At 41.5% G+C, this 17,369-nt stretch overlaps 1 protein-coding gene across 1 annotated transcript in view; it reads right to left on the bottom strand.

The window, feature by feature from the left end:
• LOC117362891 (guanylate cyclase soluble subunit beta-2-like) overlaps positions 1-16,077 on the bottom strand; it is a 79,675-nt gene extending 63,598 nt beyond the window's left edge. Inside the window, exon 1 of the mRNA XM_033949979.1 lies at positions 15,979-16,077. Coding sequence (XP_033805870.1) covers positions 15,979-16,077 — 99 coding nt within the window. The remainder of the gene's footprint in view (positions 1-15,978) is intronic.
• Positions 16,078-17,369: the final 1,292 nt, after the last annotated feature.

Below are 17,369 nucleotides of genomic sequence, written 5' to 3'. Positions count from 1 at the left end.
ATTTTTATTTGAGATTCTGCCTTTCCTCCACAGATCAAAATGGTTTACAATACTCTGACTAGTAATCATGTCCTCTAAACATTTTTCCCTATCCTACCAAGCTCACAATCTAACTATGGTACGTGGGGCACAAGGAGTCAGGCTGGGATCAAACCCACAAACTCAGGGTGCTCAATTGGCACTTAATTGACAATAAGTATGAATAATTGGTCTTAAGAACTAACTGGAAATAATTTGTTGTTACGATGTAACTTAACTTATGAACCTATTTTATAAACTGAGCACTTAATTTTAATGGCGCTAAACTCCAAAGGGGGCATGGACCTGGGAGGAACATAGGCGGGTCGGGATATGCCAGGCAATTAGACGTGATATTATAGAATGCTGTCATTTAATAATAATAATAACAGTTTATATACCGCAGGACCAGGAAGTTCTATGCGGTTTACAATAGAGAATGACACGGTGACAAAATTCATCACCGTTCCCGTCCCCGCGGATAACCGCGGGAAATAATCCCATGTCATTTTCTAGTGTCTATTTCAACCTCAGTCCTTCTACACCAGCATTCTTCAAAGCAAAGCTTGCGGGTCAGTGGCTGTGGCCATTCATACTCTGATTCTTATGTGAGCCAAGGATAATGAAGCCATTGTGACATCACTGATGTGATTGGCTCTTAGGCACTGGTGGAATGAGGCATTATGACATCACAATATCTGCTCTGGATACCAGAGACTATCATTCTGTAGTGTCTGTTTCAACCTCAGTCCTTCTACACCAGCATTCTTCAAAGCAAAGCTTGCGGGTCAGTGGTTGTGCCCAATTATACTCTGATTCTTCCCTCTCTCCTTAAAGAATGACATGAAGATGGTTTTCCGCGGTTATCCGCGGGGACGGGAATGGTGATGAATTTTGTCACCGTGTCATTCTCTAGTTTACAATGATTAAAAGATGCTACAAATTGAGTAGAATTAACAAAGTTAAGAGCTAGTGATAAACAGCTCTAGATATCAGATATTGTGGCCTAAGAATTGTACAGGTCAGTTACCTAAATACTTCAGGAACAGATATGTTTTTAGGTGTCTCCTAAATAAGTAATAGGCATAAGCAGTTGTGGAAACTATCACTACTTAGGCACAACTTTTTACACCAGTTTTTGAGTTAACAGAATGTGAATAGCCTTACTGGTTAGCCCAATGGTCCATCAAGCCCAGTAGCCCGTTCTCACAGTGGCCAACTGTTTTAGGCGTGAAAATGCAGACTTACACTAGTATTCCATAATAGCAGTTTTGCACAGAGCGCTGTTATAGAATTTGCGTTTACCTCCCAAGTTCTTTATATCGCACCATGTTGTTCATGCAAATTGGTATGCAGTCAATTTGCACGCACATCTTAATTGTTTAAGAAGACCAATTGACATGGATAATTGGCAATTAGCACTTCATAATTGAAGCTAGTTGGCGCGTAACTTGATAGGCACATTCTGTAAAGCGGCGCGTGTCAGTCCTAGTGCGTAAATCTGAAAACGAGGCATCGCCAGGGGAGGAACATAGGTGGATCAGGGCCAATCTAAAAGTTACATGCACCGATATAGACTGCGCCCATTCAGGGTAGACAGGGCTGCCATCAGAAATTTCTGGGCCCCTTACTGAGCAATCCTATTGGGCCCCCCCACGCACCCCTTTCCCCCCCCCCTTTTGTCCAGGGGGTGCTATCAGGAAATCGGCAGGGGACAAAAAAAAGTATGACAGCAGTGTTTATTGTTTATTGTTGTGCACAGCAGAAGCATAATACAGGAATTTGTGCTATGGTGGCCTAGGACCAATGTTTCCTTTAAGGATTGATGAGGTGTGTGCAAAAAAAAATATGCATGAGCGACAAGTTACATACTCCACAAATTTATGAGCAGGCACGGAGGACGCATTTTTAAACAAATGTAGTTTATCCTTGTACTCCTTATGTATTTTTAATCATCTATGGATATGTTTGTATGTTTATTGTTCAAATGGTTTTATTTATTTCCCCAAATTTATTTTTGTTATACGCATTGAAAATATTTGATATTGTGTTTAAATCAAAATCTCAATAAACTTGAAACGAGTGCCCGTGAGATTGTGGGAGGGTTAAATATTCAAAACTTAGAAGAATAACAATTTACTTAAAGTTTTTGCTATGCCAGCTTTCTGGTATCTTTACATACAGTGGCGTACCTAGCATATGTAACACCCGGGGCCCATCATTTTTTGGCACCCCCCCCATCTGTAAGAAAAACATGATTTTTAGTAACAAACCACACGTCACACATGAGTACCTAGGAAAAGGCAGCATCTTACATATTGCAGTGAGCAGTACATCAATATACCCATTGTAAAACTAAACAAGCCAGACCAGCACAGATCAATCCTACATCGTCAATCCTAACAGAAAACCATGTCTTTCAAACACACAGAACACAGAAAACACCTTCGCCTAGTATGGAATATGTCATCACAAATGAACCCCTCCCCCTTTTACAAAACTATAGTGTGGATTTTAGCCACGGTGGTAACAGCCCTGACGCTCATTGAATTCTGAGCATCAGAGCTGCTACCACCACTGCTGGCGCTAAAAAACGCTCCACAGTTTTGTAAAAGGGGGGATAAAATAGAAATACACAGTTTCAACGCTCTAGCTCAGAGATGCCCAAACTTTTTGCGAGCTACTTTAAAATGACCAAGTCAAAATGATCTACCAAAAATAAAATTAAAAAACACAAAGCACACTATACGCTGAGAAAATGTTAATCATCATTCCTATTCTGGGTTTTTTCAAAGAGGTCAAGGCAGATGACTCTATGCATTGTCACCTCAGTAACAACCATACAAAAATAGACAAATATACCCCCCATCCTTTTTATTAAACCACAATAGCAGTTTTTAGCGCAGGGAACTGCGCTAAATGCCCAGCACTGCTCTCGACGCTCATAGGCTCCCTGCGCTAAAAAACACTATTGCGATTTAGTAAAAGGGGGCCATAGTGCAAAATATAGACAGCATATATAAATTCAGACACATTTTGATCACTAAATTGAAAATAAAATCATTTTCCTACCTTTGTTTGGTAATTTCATCTGGTTGCACTTTATTCTTCTGACTGTGCATCCAATATTTCTTCCCTCTTTCAGCCTCCTATATGCTTCCTCTCCTCCAGACCTCATTCCCTCCCCCAACTTTTTCTATCTTTCTCTATGTCTGTCTTTCTCTGATTCTGTGCCCCATTTTTTTGCTTTGTTTCTGGTTCCCTGTCCCCCCCCCCTTCTTTCTTCCTTCCTTCCTCCGTGCCCCATTTTTTGCTTTTTTTTTTGGCTCCCTGTCCCCCACACCCCACACACACCTTCTTTCTTTCTTCCTTCCTGCCTCCCCCATGCCACCACCGCCGCGGAATAGGCTGCTGCCGCTGCCGCAATCGGGAACAGGTCGAAATCTCCCTGCTTCTCTTCTGCACGGGGCCGATCAACTCTCGCCGCCCGACGTCAATTCTAACGTCGGAAAGGACGTTCCGGGCAGCCAGGCAGCGATTGGCTAGCCAGAACGTCCTCTCCACGTCAGAATTGACGTCGGGCCGCCGCGTTAGTTGGTCGGCCCAGCATGGAAGAGAAGCAGGGAGATCAAAGACACGGTGCTGGCCTGATCCCCGATGGCAGCAGTGAGAAGGGAAGGGAAGCAGGTTGGGCACCACTGCTCTAGACGAGCCGCGAGCCGCACTCTAGGGAGAACAGTGGACAGCGTGTCTGGCCGGCTTGTTCGTTCAAAGCCGCGGGTGGCGGCTCCTTGCGAGATCCGCGCCTGCATCTGAAGCCTCTCTGATGGTGTGACATCAGAGAGGCTTCTGATGCAGGAGTGGATAGCGCAAGGAGCCGCCAACCCGCGGCTTTGAACGAACGAGCCGGCTGCTGCTCCAAAAGGAAGAGAATGAGCGCCTCCAGACCGCGGGCCACAAATAAAACCTGGAGAGCCACACGCGGGCCACGTGTTTGAGACCGCTGCCTTAGCGGGAACACTGCCTAGGACCCTGGGGGAGCCCGGGCCCCCTGTCACCTCCGGGCCCCTGAATGCAGGACTGGTAGTACTGCCCTGATGGCGGCCCTGAGCGCAGAACTTAGGCACAGGTATGTAGGCCTGGTTTTCCTTGACCTAAGTGGATGCGCCTAAAAGTTATGATGTGCGCTGGTCTTAAGCGTGATTTTATAAGCTGCATGTGCCTTTTATAGAATCATGCTAAGCATCGATCTAGTTGGCCTCAATTTTGGGGGCATTATTTATTTAATCAGGCCCTTAGTGCACATCACTTCTCCACCATTTCTTGAATTTTTATATTTAGTTTTATATCCCGTCCTTCCCAAAGAGCTCAGAACAGTTTCCATTCACAGTGTTACAATATATGGTTTACATACAATGTGTTGCAATATATCTTCAGATAGGATTACTTACTGACGATGGTAAAGGGTTGAAGGAGTGACTAGGCAAAAAGGCGTTTCATTTTAAAATAGGACATTTAAAATAAACAATACGTGTTAGCCTCCTTATCCTTTTCCCAATGCAAAGTCACTCTCTGGACATCAAGAACATCTCAGTATGGGAACATGAAATGAAACGGCCTTGTCTTATTCTGTCCGCTCCAACTGATTCTAAGAGGTTAAAACACTCCCAGTCACTGCATTGCTTCATTTGAAATGCTCCAAACTACTCATGTAGCCCCCAAAAATGTAGGGGAAATAATAGAACCTCCATGTCTTTATTAGTAATTGCCATTAGATACCTGAACAGATACCAAAATTAAGCTGATGTTCAGAGTGATTTGAACAGGCAGGAAGCACTCCTGCCTACTGAAATCGCTTGCCGCCACCGCCTAAGTGGAGATATTCAGTGGCATTTAACCGGAGTGCCGCTGAAAATCCCCTCAGATCACCCAAGTAAAAAGTGGGCAGGTCAGGGGTGGCACTGGGAAAAAGCCCCAGGTTATGTGGGTGCCGGCATATTCAGTGCTGGCACCCACATAGCGAAGCAGCCAGGACAGCTCAAAAACTGTCCTAACTCTGGCCGATTCATTATGCATGTGCCAGTACCCATACAACAAAGTCCTCTTTAATTTTTTTTTTTTTTTTTTTAAATCACAACACCTCATACATGCTTCCTGCCCTCCCCCCAGGCTATGAATGAACAACTACCCATCCACCCTTGGAAGGCCCACCCAATCTATAGGTAGGCACCCCAGGCCTATCTTTATCCCTGGTGGTCCAGTGAGGATCAGTGGGGACAGGTGCACAGCTCCCTCACTCCTGCCCCTAGTGGCAGTTCATCAAAATGGCAGCCATCTTGAAATGCTGCTGCTAGAGGCAGGAGCAAGAGGACTGCACATCTTGATGCCCACTAAACCAGGAACACGAGTAGGCCAGGGGGGCCTACATTTTCATTGGGTTGGATTGGGGAGGTTGAGGGGACTTTCCGGAGTGGTTGGTTGGTTTCAGCCTGGGAGGAGGGCAGGGGGCATGTTTGAGGAGGATAGCAGGGGGGAGGATAAGGGGGGGTTGGAGTTTTTATTTTTAAAAACTTATGTAGCCAGTCCGATATTCAGCCAGGGACACATAACTCTTATTGGGCCCAGGCTGAATATCAGCTAGGCCGCATAAGCTCCAAGCAGCCAGGCCATCCAAAATTAGAAAGGGATATTGAGTGCCAGTGCCCGGACATGGCCCAGCACTGAATATCACTGGATAATTTAGATGATGGTGATCAGCATGTAAAAACACGTTCATGGTTGCCGGCTGAATATCGGTGAGGGGGTGGAAGTGATTTTGCATATTGCATTTAGATGGGTAGTTATTAAGGTACAGTAAAAGTTGGATTTTATCGCACATTAATTTACCACAAAATACCACAGTAGCTCAGTAATGCAGGTTAGTTAAGCAATGTTATTTCATTGCCTGGGAGCCTCAGGCTGCTAAGCTGTCACTTGATGCACAGGAACTCTTCTTAAAGGGGCTGAACCTTGCAATCAGGAATTACCTCTTCCCCTTTCCCTCTGCAATGGCATCCCCCTGGCTCAAATGTCTCCCCCCCAAAAAAAATAAAATAAAATATATATATACATACACAATGACATCCCTCCTCCTAAGAAGATTCCCTTAGGCCCTGAGCCTACCTTTCTTAATCCCCAGTGTCTAGTGTAAAGTTTCAAGTTTTCAAGTTTTATTTAAATTTTGATATACCGCTTAAAAAAACTGTCTGAGCGGTGTACAATGTAATAACTATTAAAAACAAGGGGATACCATTAAAACCAAGAGACATTAATGACATATAGAAACATAATGATAAGGTGAGAAGTACAATCTATGATAGGAAAGGGAGACATATATGGTTAGTACATGAGGAGGGGGGTGTTACTCTTCCTTCTCCTAAGGTCTGATATCTACTTGTCATAGGCGTCCTTAAAGGAGTGAAGGAGTAGCCTAATGGTTAGTGCAGTGGCCTGAGAACCAGGTTTGATTCCCACTGCAGCTCTTTGTGACCCTGGGCAAGTCACTTAATCCACATTGTCCTGGGTATCAAAAAAACAAACTTTAGATTGTAAGCCCACTATCTGTATATATTTTATATGTAAAATCATTTTGATTGTACCACATAAAACAGTACATCAAATAATTTCCCCTTTCCTTAGTGGGTTTCAGGAAAAAGTTCCTTTTACGATAATTTAACCCTAGCAGTACAGTAATATCGTAAGACTACCACTAGGGGTTTCCAATGCCATTTTGAACATGGCACCAGAAAGAGCATGAATTAATGGAGTTTATTCCTGCCTCAAACCCATTTGACACCAGAGATTAAAAACAGCAGGCCCAAGAGGGCACAAAGGAGGATGGTGAATGCTTTGGGTGCATTGAGGGAAATCTTCAGGGTGGCAGATGTACTTTGGGGGGTTCCAAGCAAAGAGGATGTCAATGTCAGGGGTTTTCCAAGCTGGGGAGGGGGTGTCATTGTGGGGAAGAAGGGAGAGGGGAAGCTCCTAATTGGAGGCACCTGCTCCTTTAATCAGAGCTTGTTGCATTGGGCAATACCTTTGTGTCTTATCACGCCTGGGACAGAAAAATAATGTCAGCTTTTTGCTAGTGCTATTTTTCTACAAATATCACAGCCAGTCTTATTTGGCTAATATGTTATAATCCACATTGAACCATCTAGATGAACCATCTAGATGAACCATCTAGATGAAATCCTGCAGAATAGAAATATAATTTCAATTTAATTCAATTCTGCAGGCATTTGCATGCTTTGCATCTCATTAATATGCAATCACAGCTATTCATATTAATGTACATTATAATAATATAAAACATGCTAGTGCCCTTTAACATATGTTAAAAATTAAATAACATGTGCTAAAGCTATAACACATCTTAAAAACTACCCCTTAATATTACATGATGCTAAGTTTATATTGGACATGAATCTTAGAACATAGATATTTAGGTCCATATGTTAAGAACAAAAACAAAAATAACATAGAACTTGATTTTCAAAAAAGCTGTGCATCTGGCACTGATTTAAGCATAGAATGGCACATTTTGCAGCTGCCAAACACCTGGACTAAAGCGGAGCCTTCATACTAGAGGGAAAAAGTGAGGCCTAGTGATTAGAGCTGCTGCCCCAGGATCCAGAGGTTATGACTTCAATCCCCACCTGCTCCCTGTTACTCTGGGCAAGTCGCTTAATACTCCATTGCTCCAGGTACCACAGCTACAGTAGGTCATGAGCATGCCAAGGCAGATAGTGGAATACTCAAGAGTACCTGGCCGGGGCCTGGGAGGAGCTCAGACTTAACTGATTAGTGGTTATAGTCCAGTGATCTCAAACTCACAGCCCAGGGGCCAAATGCAGCCCACCAGGTACTATTTTGAGGCCCTCGGTATGTTTATCATAATCACAAAACTAAAATAAAACAGTTTCTTGATCATATGTCTCTTTAGATATAAATTACTATATTATTATTAAGACTTAGCCAAAAGGAAAGATTTATAAACTATAAAGAGTTTTATCTCATGCAAAATTGTCATTTCTTTAATAAGATATTAACTATTTTTTCTGAGGCCCTCCAAGTACCGACAAATCCAAAATGCAAAGGGTTTGAGTTTGAGACCACTGTTATAGTCAGACCACTAACCAGTTAAGCTAGCAGCTAAAATTACGAAAGAACAGCAAAAATATCTATTCTAACTTTAGCTACTGAGCTAATCAAGCATTGATCTGAATACTGGCTTTGGGGCTTCTCTATTCCTCTGGTCCTGATCCCTTTTTGTTCCCCAAGGGGTTGGGAGTTGAGAGATTTTTTTTTTTGTTTGTTTTGGGGGAAAAAAAAGGGATCAGGACCATTTGGTTGTCTAGTTTGGCTGCTTGAGTAGCCAGGAGGCCATCATATAGTTTTTTCCGTTTGACCTCCTTAATTGGAGGGTATGAGAATGGGGTGTGAGTTTTCCTATGTCTGGTTGCGGTGTTGTGGATGAGGCGGTTATTCAGGTAGTTTGGACTGTCTCCGTATAAAGTCTTAAATAGTAGGCAGTAGAATTTAAGTGCCACTAACTATCAATGCTTAACAACCAGAGTGGGTTTAACTGGGTAGGAGCCTGTTCTGCCCAGTTAAATCCTATTGAATATTGAGCTGCTGAGTGTCTAAATTTAGGATTGCCATTCATGTTCCTAATTAGGTACCTATTATTAAAAATCAGTGCTACACCCCTAACTTTTTCCCACACCTTGAATCCATCCCTATTGCCACCCACTTTTCAGATTCTAGTGAAACTAGGAGCATAAGTTTAGGAACTCAGCCAGGGTCCAATTTAAAAGTCTAAATTCATCAGGTTTGTTGAACATACAATTAAGAAGCACGTTTCTTTGGCTGCACATATACCAGAAGAAGCTGTTTTATAAATAAACACAATATTTAAAAAAAAAAAAGAGCTGCATCATGTGAGGCTTTACATGTGTAAATTGTGCTACTTACACATATTAAAAGGAACTGAGGTATGTTTGGCATTAATGTGCACACTTTGGAGTTTTTAAAAGTATTTGCATAAGTTCAAATGTAAAAGTATGAAGAAATGTAAAAACAGCAGGTTAAAATAGTATAAGTATGCTTTTTCTGAGCTGATTTTTGAGCAAAAATAATCCCTTTTGAAAAGTGGCATTCAGTCTCCAGGTAAAAACTACCTGTAGACATTCCATGGACGTGCATAGTTCCATTGATCCTGTGTGAAACTTCTTGGTTTATTTAGTGAGAGCATATCCAGAACATGTGCTCATGGAATGAAGATTTTATGGAATGAGTTATACTGTACTGCCATCAAGTGGCAGAAAGGGAGTTCAAAAATTCATTCCAACCTGGGAAACAGACACATTTGGCCTACTGGCTGCATCACCAGAGCTTTTTTTCCTCAGCTCTTGGCAATTCTGTCCTTTTTTTCCCACTTCATTACCTTGGCAACTTGCACAAACGATCATGTCCTGAACCTGACTATTGGAAGCAAGGAATGCGAGTAGAACCTTGTACGACAAGTGTCAAAGATACCAACAGACAATCTCAATAAAGCAGACTTGAGTACACCAAGGGAGTTGTGAAGTAATACAGACAGAATGGAATATTTGTGGTATAAAACACTTTCAGAAATGACAGTATCTAAATTACAAATTACATTACATTACATTAGAGATTTCTATTCTGCCATTACCTTGCGATTCAAGGCAGATTACAAAAGAGTTATAGAAGGTGGGTTACAAAAGATCACTGGTCATTTCTAGTGAAGGTAAAGAGTAGATCAGATAGTATCGGTGAGTCGGGAAGATGGGAAGAAGGAAGGTATTTGTCGTGTTAAGACTTTTTCAGGGATTTCTTGAAGAGTATAGTCTTCAAGAAAATTTCACCTACTTCCCTTTGCACATAGGTTTTACACTTCTCTACTTCTCAGTCCCTGTATTTCTTCTTCTCTTTTGCCATCTACCCCTCCTTCCTCTTGTTCCCTTATCCCGTTCACTAGACATTCCCCATGTTCCTTTTTTACCTACACCAGCCTCTGTGTCTCTAGCTCTCCTAACCCTCACTCTAGCTCTTTCCTTTGCCCGCCCATTGGAGTCAGCGCAAGATAGATGAGTAGTTTTAAGGCATCTGGCAGTAGGCATGGAGCTTAGGTTACAGCACATGATACCCTCCTTATTCTCCAAAAAATAATTGCCAAGAAGTACAGGAACAGAGCCATAATATTTGGGGAGCATAAGGGATGGAATTCCATTCCCTCCCCCCCACCAAAAAAAAAAAGCACACACTGTGATAGTGCTGAATTTACACCTTATCCATCTAACACTCTAAAAGATTAAGTAAAATACTGCTACCCTGCTATAATAAATAATGAATATGTGTGAAATCTAATTTTTTAATTTATGGGAAAAGACTTCAAGCGGTTGCAGCTGTCTGGAATTAGAACTTGTCTTTGCAGACTAGCCGTATGTGAGCTATCATTAGTCAAAATCCCTTGGTTTTTATTTTTAATTTATTAATAATTTTTTTTATTTTTCTTGTTTTTGTGATTATTCTATGTACTTTCAGTTCTTCATTTCAACTACTTCAATTCAATATATGATTGTGATAAAGGGAATCTTAGCAGAAGAAGATTGATACTTAGCTTGCAATTATGTTGTCCAAGCTGAGAAGATAGAAAGGTGCTCGGTGCTCAACAGAGCGTCCCCATTTCACTCTAACATTTGTGGTTACTTCCTCATCTAGGAATATAGGTCTATACGCCACGGTCTGGGTAGTCCTATATTCCTAGCTGAAGAAGTAACCACAATCCTTACAGCTGAAGAATATAAGGACATTAATCTCCTGATGAAGCTCTGCAAATGTTAGAGTGAAACAGGGACGCTCTGTTGAGCACCGAGCACCTTTCTATCTTCTCAGCTTGGACAACATAATTCCAAGTATCAATCTTTTTCTGTTAAGATTCCCTTTAGGCTGAGGGGCCCAATGTTGGGCAGAAGTGACATAGTGAATCTACACATTGCACAGGAGAAGGCAATGGCAAACCACTCCTGTACTCTGCTGTATTCCTCACTGTGCATGAGTCATGAGCCATGAGTCAGTGGCTAACTCAGTGACATGATCCATCCAAGCACATGTTAGCTTGGTAAAAGGGCCCCTTAAAGACAGAGTTTTGCAGAAGGTTTGCAGAAGGCATCAATGTGCTCTATGTATTTAAATGCGTGTAAATAAGCCTGGATAAAAACAACAACCCATTACTCATGTCTTACAAAGGTTTGCGCTAGACTGCCAGATACTTTGACATTGACTTTGACATTTTAGTTTACGCATTTGTGTTTTTAATGTATTATTTATGATGCATTTTTCTGCAAACTGCTTTGGGGGGTCTATAAATGTAACATAATATAATCCAGCTGTAATTACGTATAAGGAGATGGCCATTAGAAGTAAATCTTAGGTTAAGATCAGGTGGTGGCTTGTGCATAGAAATTGCAAAATCACATGGCAAATATTCCTTTTATTAGAAATACATGACAATATATTTTTTTTACTGCTTCAATGAAACATGAACATATTCAATACATTCTCAATCCAATTTTATGACTCAACAACATCTAACATAAAACATGATAGTTTAGCAAGAAGCCACAATCCTAGTATTCTTTTTTTTTAATCTTTATTCATTTTCAGACTTACAATAAGTGTGACAATATGTCCTAACAAATGAACAATAAATATATCACTTTATAATCATCAATGGTACAAATAATATGCTCTTGTCACCCACCCTTCCCACCCTTTCCTATCATATAATCAAATATCTTGTACAATATGTAATAATAAAATTACCCCCCCTCCCCCCCTCACCATTGAACTTGTAAATTTAAGGGAAACAATGTCATCTAATCAGTTCAATACTTTGTTAATGGCTCCCACACATCTTGAAATTTCCTGAAACATCCCTGCTGTATTGCAATAAATCTCTCCATTTTATAAACATGACATAAGGAATTCCACCAGAAATTATAATTTAATCTACTCCAGTTTTTCCAATTATACGTAATTTGTTGAATGGCAATACCAGTCATTATGAGTAATAATGTGTTATTATTTGTAGAAATCTGACTTTTTGCTCTCATTGCCATACCAAACAGCACAGTATCATATGATAATGCCACTGGGTTGTCCAATAAACAATTAATTTGGTCCCAAATTGATTTCCAAAAATTCATAATAAATGGACAATAGAATAATAAATGAGCCAAAGTCCCTGCTTCAAGATGACAGTGCCAACATATATTAGACTTAGAGCTATCTAATTTTTGTAACCAAACAGGGGTCCATAACGTTCTATGTAACAGAAAAAACCAAGTTTGTCTCATAGATGCCGACACTGTACATCTCATCCTCCAAGACCAAATTCATGGTATTCCTAGTATTCTATGAAGGAAAATAGGGATTTATATTCCTTCATAGAATAGCTTCCTACCAGTTGTCTTTTTATAAAACGGGCCCCCACATGTCTTCCTAGATAGTAACAGGAGGAGTATTCTGGATTCCTGTTCCAGAATAGTGCCAGTGAAACTGATAAGGAGTGGTTTAGTCTGGGAAAACTCCAGAGTAGGGAATTCAGTCTAGAAAAATCCTCACAATAAGTGTTCCTGCAATTTAGAGAGTGGTAAAAACTGGGTGTAGGGAATTACCCAGGTCCTTCTTCCCATATTGTGGGGTAGGGTGGGAGTCCATAAAATTAAATAGTGAGAAAAGTAGTAGATATCCCACCTAAGGGTCTTTCAGGACATGAGTCCTCTAACTCAAAGACAAGGAAGGAGGAGGAGATAGGAAAGACCAAGAGTGAAGTCTGCTCCCATGAATAAAAGTGTGGGGGGAGAAAGGAGCTTCAGCCTAACATACAGCTAAATCCCAGGATACAGTGTGCCTTAAAGGAAGAGAATGGGCCATCGATAGAAAACCCATCTCTATTTTCGTGGGCTAGTTTATGTTTAGGTTATAAATATGAAAAGATGAATGCAGATATATTAGGGAATAGCAAGTTATTTAAATTGGTTTGGGGGCCGTTGACATCCTTTGTTAATTCAACATAGTTGTCTTTGTTTAAACTTTAGTTTATTTTTATACATATCCAGGACGGGGTAGGGGGTGGGGGGATATTTTTCTGGTTCATTGCTTGATTAATTTGTTGGATGGGAGGGGAGGGATATTTATTTTCTGTATTGTTATTAATGGAATTTAAGTGCTTATTTTGTTATTAATGTATATAGAATTCATGGCACTTTGTATTAGCTTTGAAAATTAATAAAGTTTAAAAAAAAAAGAAAACCCATCTCCACAAGAAGTAAGGAAAGTGAAATGGCTGCTAGTTCTACAGTCCAACAGAGTGAGAAGGATTGAAACTCACAGCTGGTGGCCAAGCCCTGAGTATATCCTGCTTACCTAGTCCAGAGGGGTCATGCAGGTGATGAGTGAAAAGAGAAGAGCCGGGAGAAGAGGTTTACAGTGTATGGTCTGCACAGGAGTAAGGGAGAAGAAGCAGAGGGGATGGAGGGATATATCACATACTCGACTGCACCAAGGTAACAGAGGAGAAGGAGGAAAGGGGCTGTCCGAAATCTCCTGCATTTGAAAGGCACTTCTACAGGATCAGAGAGGGAGCAGACCCCATCCAGATGAGACTGAAGGCAGAGAAAGGCATGAGACCATCAAGAGACCACACACCACAATGGACCACGGACTATAAATTCCATGAATGTTTCATTCATTTCGCTGTCACCTTACCTTGTTTTTCTGAACTATATTCCTTTTTTTTTTTCATTTTTCTGATTTTGTTTATGTTTGCACACTGGGATTGGCCCAATAACTGAGTATTTTTATACTAACCTTTATCAGCCTCCCTTAGTTATTTTTCCAGTGTGGATTGAATATGTTTGTGCATGAAATATACAGACAGCCCACATCATTATTCTGTGTGTAAGGGGAGAAACCTTTGGATTAGATTTTGGGCTCCTTTTACTAAGTTGCAATAGCAGTTTTAGCACGCGCTTAGCACCCGCTGAATTGTTGCATGCGCTAGACCTTAATGCCAGCATTGAGCTGGCGTTAGCTCTAGCCGCGTAGCATGGGTTTAGCATGCGCTAAAATCCTGCATGCGCTAAAAACACTATCGCAGCTTAGTAAAAGGAGCCCTTTGAAAATAATGCTTCCACTGAGCTATTCAGGCCTTATGCTCCTCCCTCTATGTCTCGGAGATATAGATGAAGGATCCTAAGGCACTGATTGGTTCCGATTGGTTCCCCCCCCTCCCCCCGGGAGAGGCTTTAGGCATCTGAGCCAATCAGGTCATCCCAAGATGCACTAGGAAGGGGAAGGCCTGCCATTTTGCAGTAGCAGGCCTGAGGAGCAGGAGGGAGTGGGCATCCCTCCTGCTGTCAGTTAATATACAGGTACAGGGGAGGTTTGGGGTGGTGTGGGGAGGTTTGGGGGAAGTTCAGGAGCATCTAGTGGCAGGAGAGAGTGGACATCCCTCCTGCCAATCTTTTTTTATAGGAAGGGGAGTGGGAAGGGGAGGAGTCAATTCAGGGGAGCTTGGGGGAGGGGTTGCAGTAGGCAGGAGGGAGTGGATATTCCTCCTGCTGAATTTGGCTGGCATGGGGGGTTCTGTGGTGGCAGGAGGGAGTGGACATCCCTCCTGAAGATTTTGGCTGGGGGAGGTTGTGGTTCCTGGGAGGGTCATCGGGAGGGGTGATCAGTGAGGGGTAGAGTACGGCACACCATTTTATTTTTATGGGCCTACACACGCAACATTTATGTCCATAGAAAAAAATTAAAATACAGACCGACAGGTCTAGACTTGTCAGCTTTTCCAATTCGGTCCTACTCACCTGATTCTGCATGCAAGTTTAGAGCATAGATCAGATGCTTGGTTTTAATATTAATGACCTCATTTGCATGCCAGAATCGGAGAATGTAAGACCACATAGAAAACCACGTGGTGAGTTTGTTTACAGCATTGGGTCGGCTAATACGATCGGTCGCTAAACCAGTCAAACCGGTTTAGCAACGATTGTTAGACAATCGGAGGCTTTAGTTTCCCTTTTGAACTGGGCTGCTCTCCAGCTCTACCCATTAAGCTTCTCCATTCAAAGCATGTGCTTGCACAATCCCCATGCTCACTTCTACTGCTACTGCTATCATATCTATAACTAGGTTTTGCACTTTTCCTTGTTACTTCTGGAGAGGTGAAATAATGGTGGGGGGAGGGAGCCCCACAAATATATGTTTTCCTAAGTCCTAATATAATGTTAATCTAATCGTGGGCCCAAGTTTCATTATTCAGCAGGTGTTTTATTCTTTCTAACCCAATTGAAATTAGAAAAAAAGATCAAGGATGTTTGTCTATCCCAAGGGTAGGCAATTCTGGTCCTCGAGAGCTGGAGCCAGGTCAGATTTTCAGAATATCCATAATAAATATGCATGAAATAGATTTGCATCTCAAGGAGGCAGTGCATGCAAATCCATCTCATACATATTCATGGTGGAGATCATGAAAACCTGACCTGGCTCCGCCTCTTGAGGACTGGAATTGCCTACCCCTGGTCTATCCCATCTGTTTAGGGGCAAAATAACGCTCTGAAAATTTAACAGAAAAAAACTTGACACGAGGGAATAACCAGTAAAAAAGACATGACAAGTTTGAAAATGAGCTAAATCAGACTTGGGGTTCCAGAGATATAAACCCCTTCAACCCAATGAATTTCTATGGGGAAAAGGAGTTAGCAGAGAATAATTAACAGAATGGGATGAAACTTGACAGGTGAGACAAAACAGTAAAAAGACAAACTGGGTTTGAAAAATGAGCCAAATCATAGAGGTTTCAGAGAAACTGAACCTCCCAGTTACCCAGCTGGGAACATTGTACAAGGAGTCAACTTTCTTCAGTGCTGTGCAGTGGTCATGGAATGCATTAAGTGAGTTTACTGAGCTCAGCATTTTTCCCATAGACGCAGACTGGGAGGAAGCCTGCAGTAAACAGCTCCCTTGCTGCTCATGCTGGTTTTTCTGAAAAACAGAAACATTTTTGCTGCCGAGGATTAGATTTCCATGGTGCATTGAGGAACATACCAACTCGCCATGAGCTATTGAGAAAGATGTGAGCTAAAACCAGATCCCCTTCCCCCAGGTCTGCACATACTCAAATACAGTATGAAACTCCAGTATCAAAGTCAACTGGGACCACAGGTGTGAAAACTCACTGAACACTACCAGCTGTTGTATGGCACTGGAGTACTGATCAACATACAGTGCAGTGAAGAAGGGAATCGTTGACTTCTAAAGAAGGGACCTACATTATAAAGAGAACTAAAGGACGTTAGCTTTTATGTGCCATTTTTTGGTTGGTACTGCAAAGAACTGAGCTTTGACACTGATAGAGAAGGCAACATTGATAAAGAAGACAAATGACCTGCAGTCTTCCAGGAGAAACAAAGGCGAACTCAGGTAGAGCTGCAGAGAGATCTTCTGCATTGATCATAGTATATGGAGTTATATGCCACTTGTCTGATGACTATGAGATCTCAAATTCTGTGGCATCTTTCTTCTTGATCCTTTAGAAAGATTACACTGGACAACAAAGTTTTTGCTTCTTCAACACTTTTGGGTGCATCTTACAGATTTTTGGCTGCTGATCACAAAAATCACATTTAAAATTACGCATCATGTACCGTTTTAACAAAAAGTACATTTTTACAATTTCTTGTTATACTTTCAGGCTAATGCAATTAATTCTTAGCCTAATTCTTAATATAGGCCTATTGTTCACATTATGCCTTGCTGGATATAGTGTAGGCATGTACATTCAAGGCAGGTTGCATAATGTCCATGGAAATGATGCAGTCTGAGCATGCCTGGGCATGTTTGTACAAGGGCTTGATGGATGCTGCCTGAAAAGGCTATATAAAAGCAGTTCGCATACAGGGATTTGGTTCCAGGACAGAAAAATGTGGTATATAAACCACTTGTTGACCCAAGAAATATATTTTTGCCTCTGCTTCACATAAAACTTGGGCTGATGAAAAATTTTGTAAAAGTGATGAACAAGGAAGGCAAAGGTTTTCTTTATCTAAGACAGATGTTTCCAAGAATAATTGACACCAAGATTAAGGGAGGCATTTTTTTGTCGTTCCACAGATCAGATACATCATCAATGATGAAAGATTTAAAGATCTGTTAGTCGGGCCAGAGAAAATCGCTTGGAAAGCATTCAAGGATGTTGTTGAGAATTTTTTTGGCAC

The sequence above is a fragment of the Geotrypetes seraphini genome, chromosome 6, assembly GCF_902459505.1.
Source record: "Geotrypetes seraphini chromosome 6, aGeoSer1.1, whole genome shotgun sequence".
Lineage (NCBI taxonomy): Eukaryota > Metazoa > Chordata > Amphibia > Gymnophiona > Dermophiidae > Geotrypetes > Geotrypetes seraphini.
This window is presented reverse-complemented; position numbering and strand designations above follow the sequence as displayed.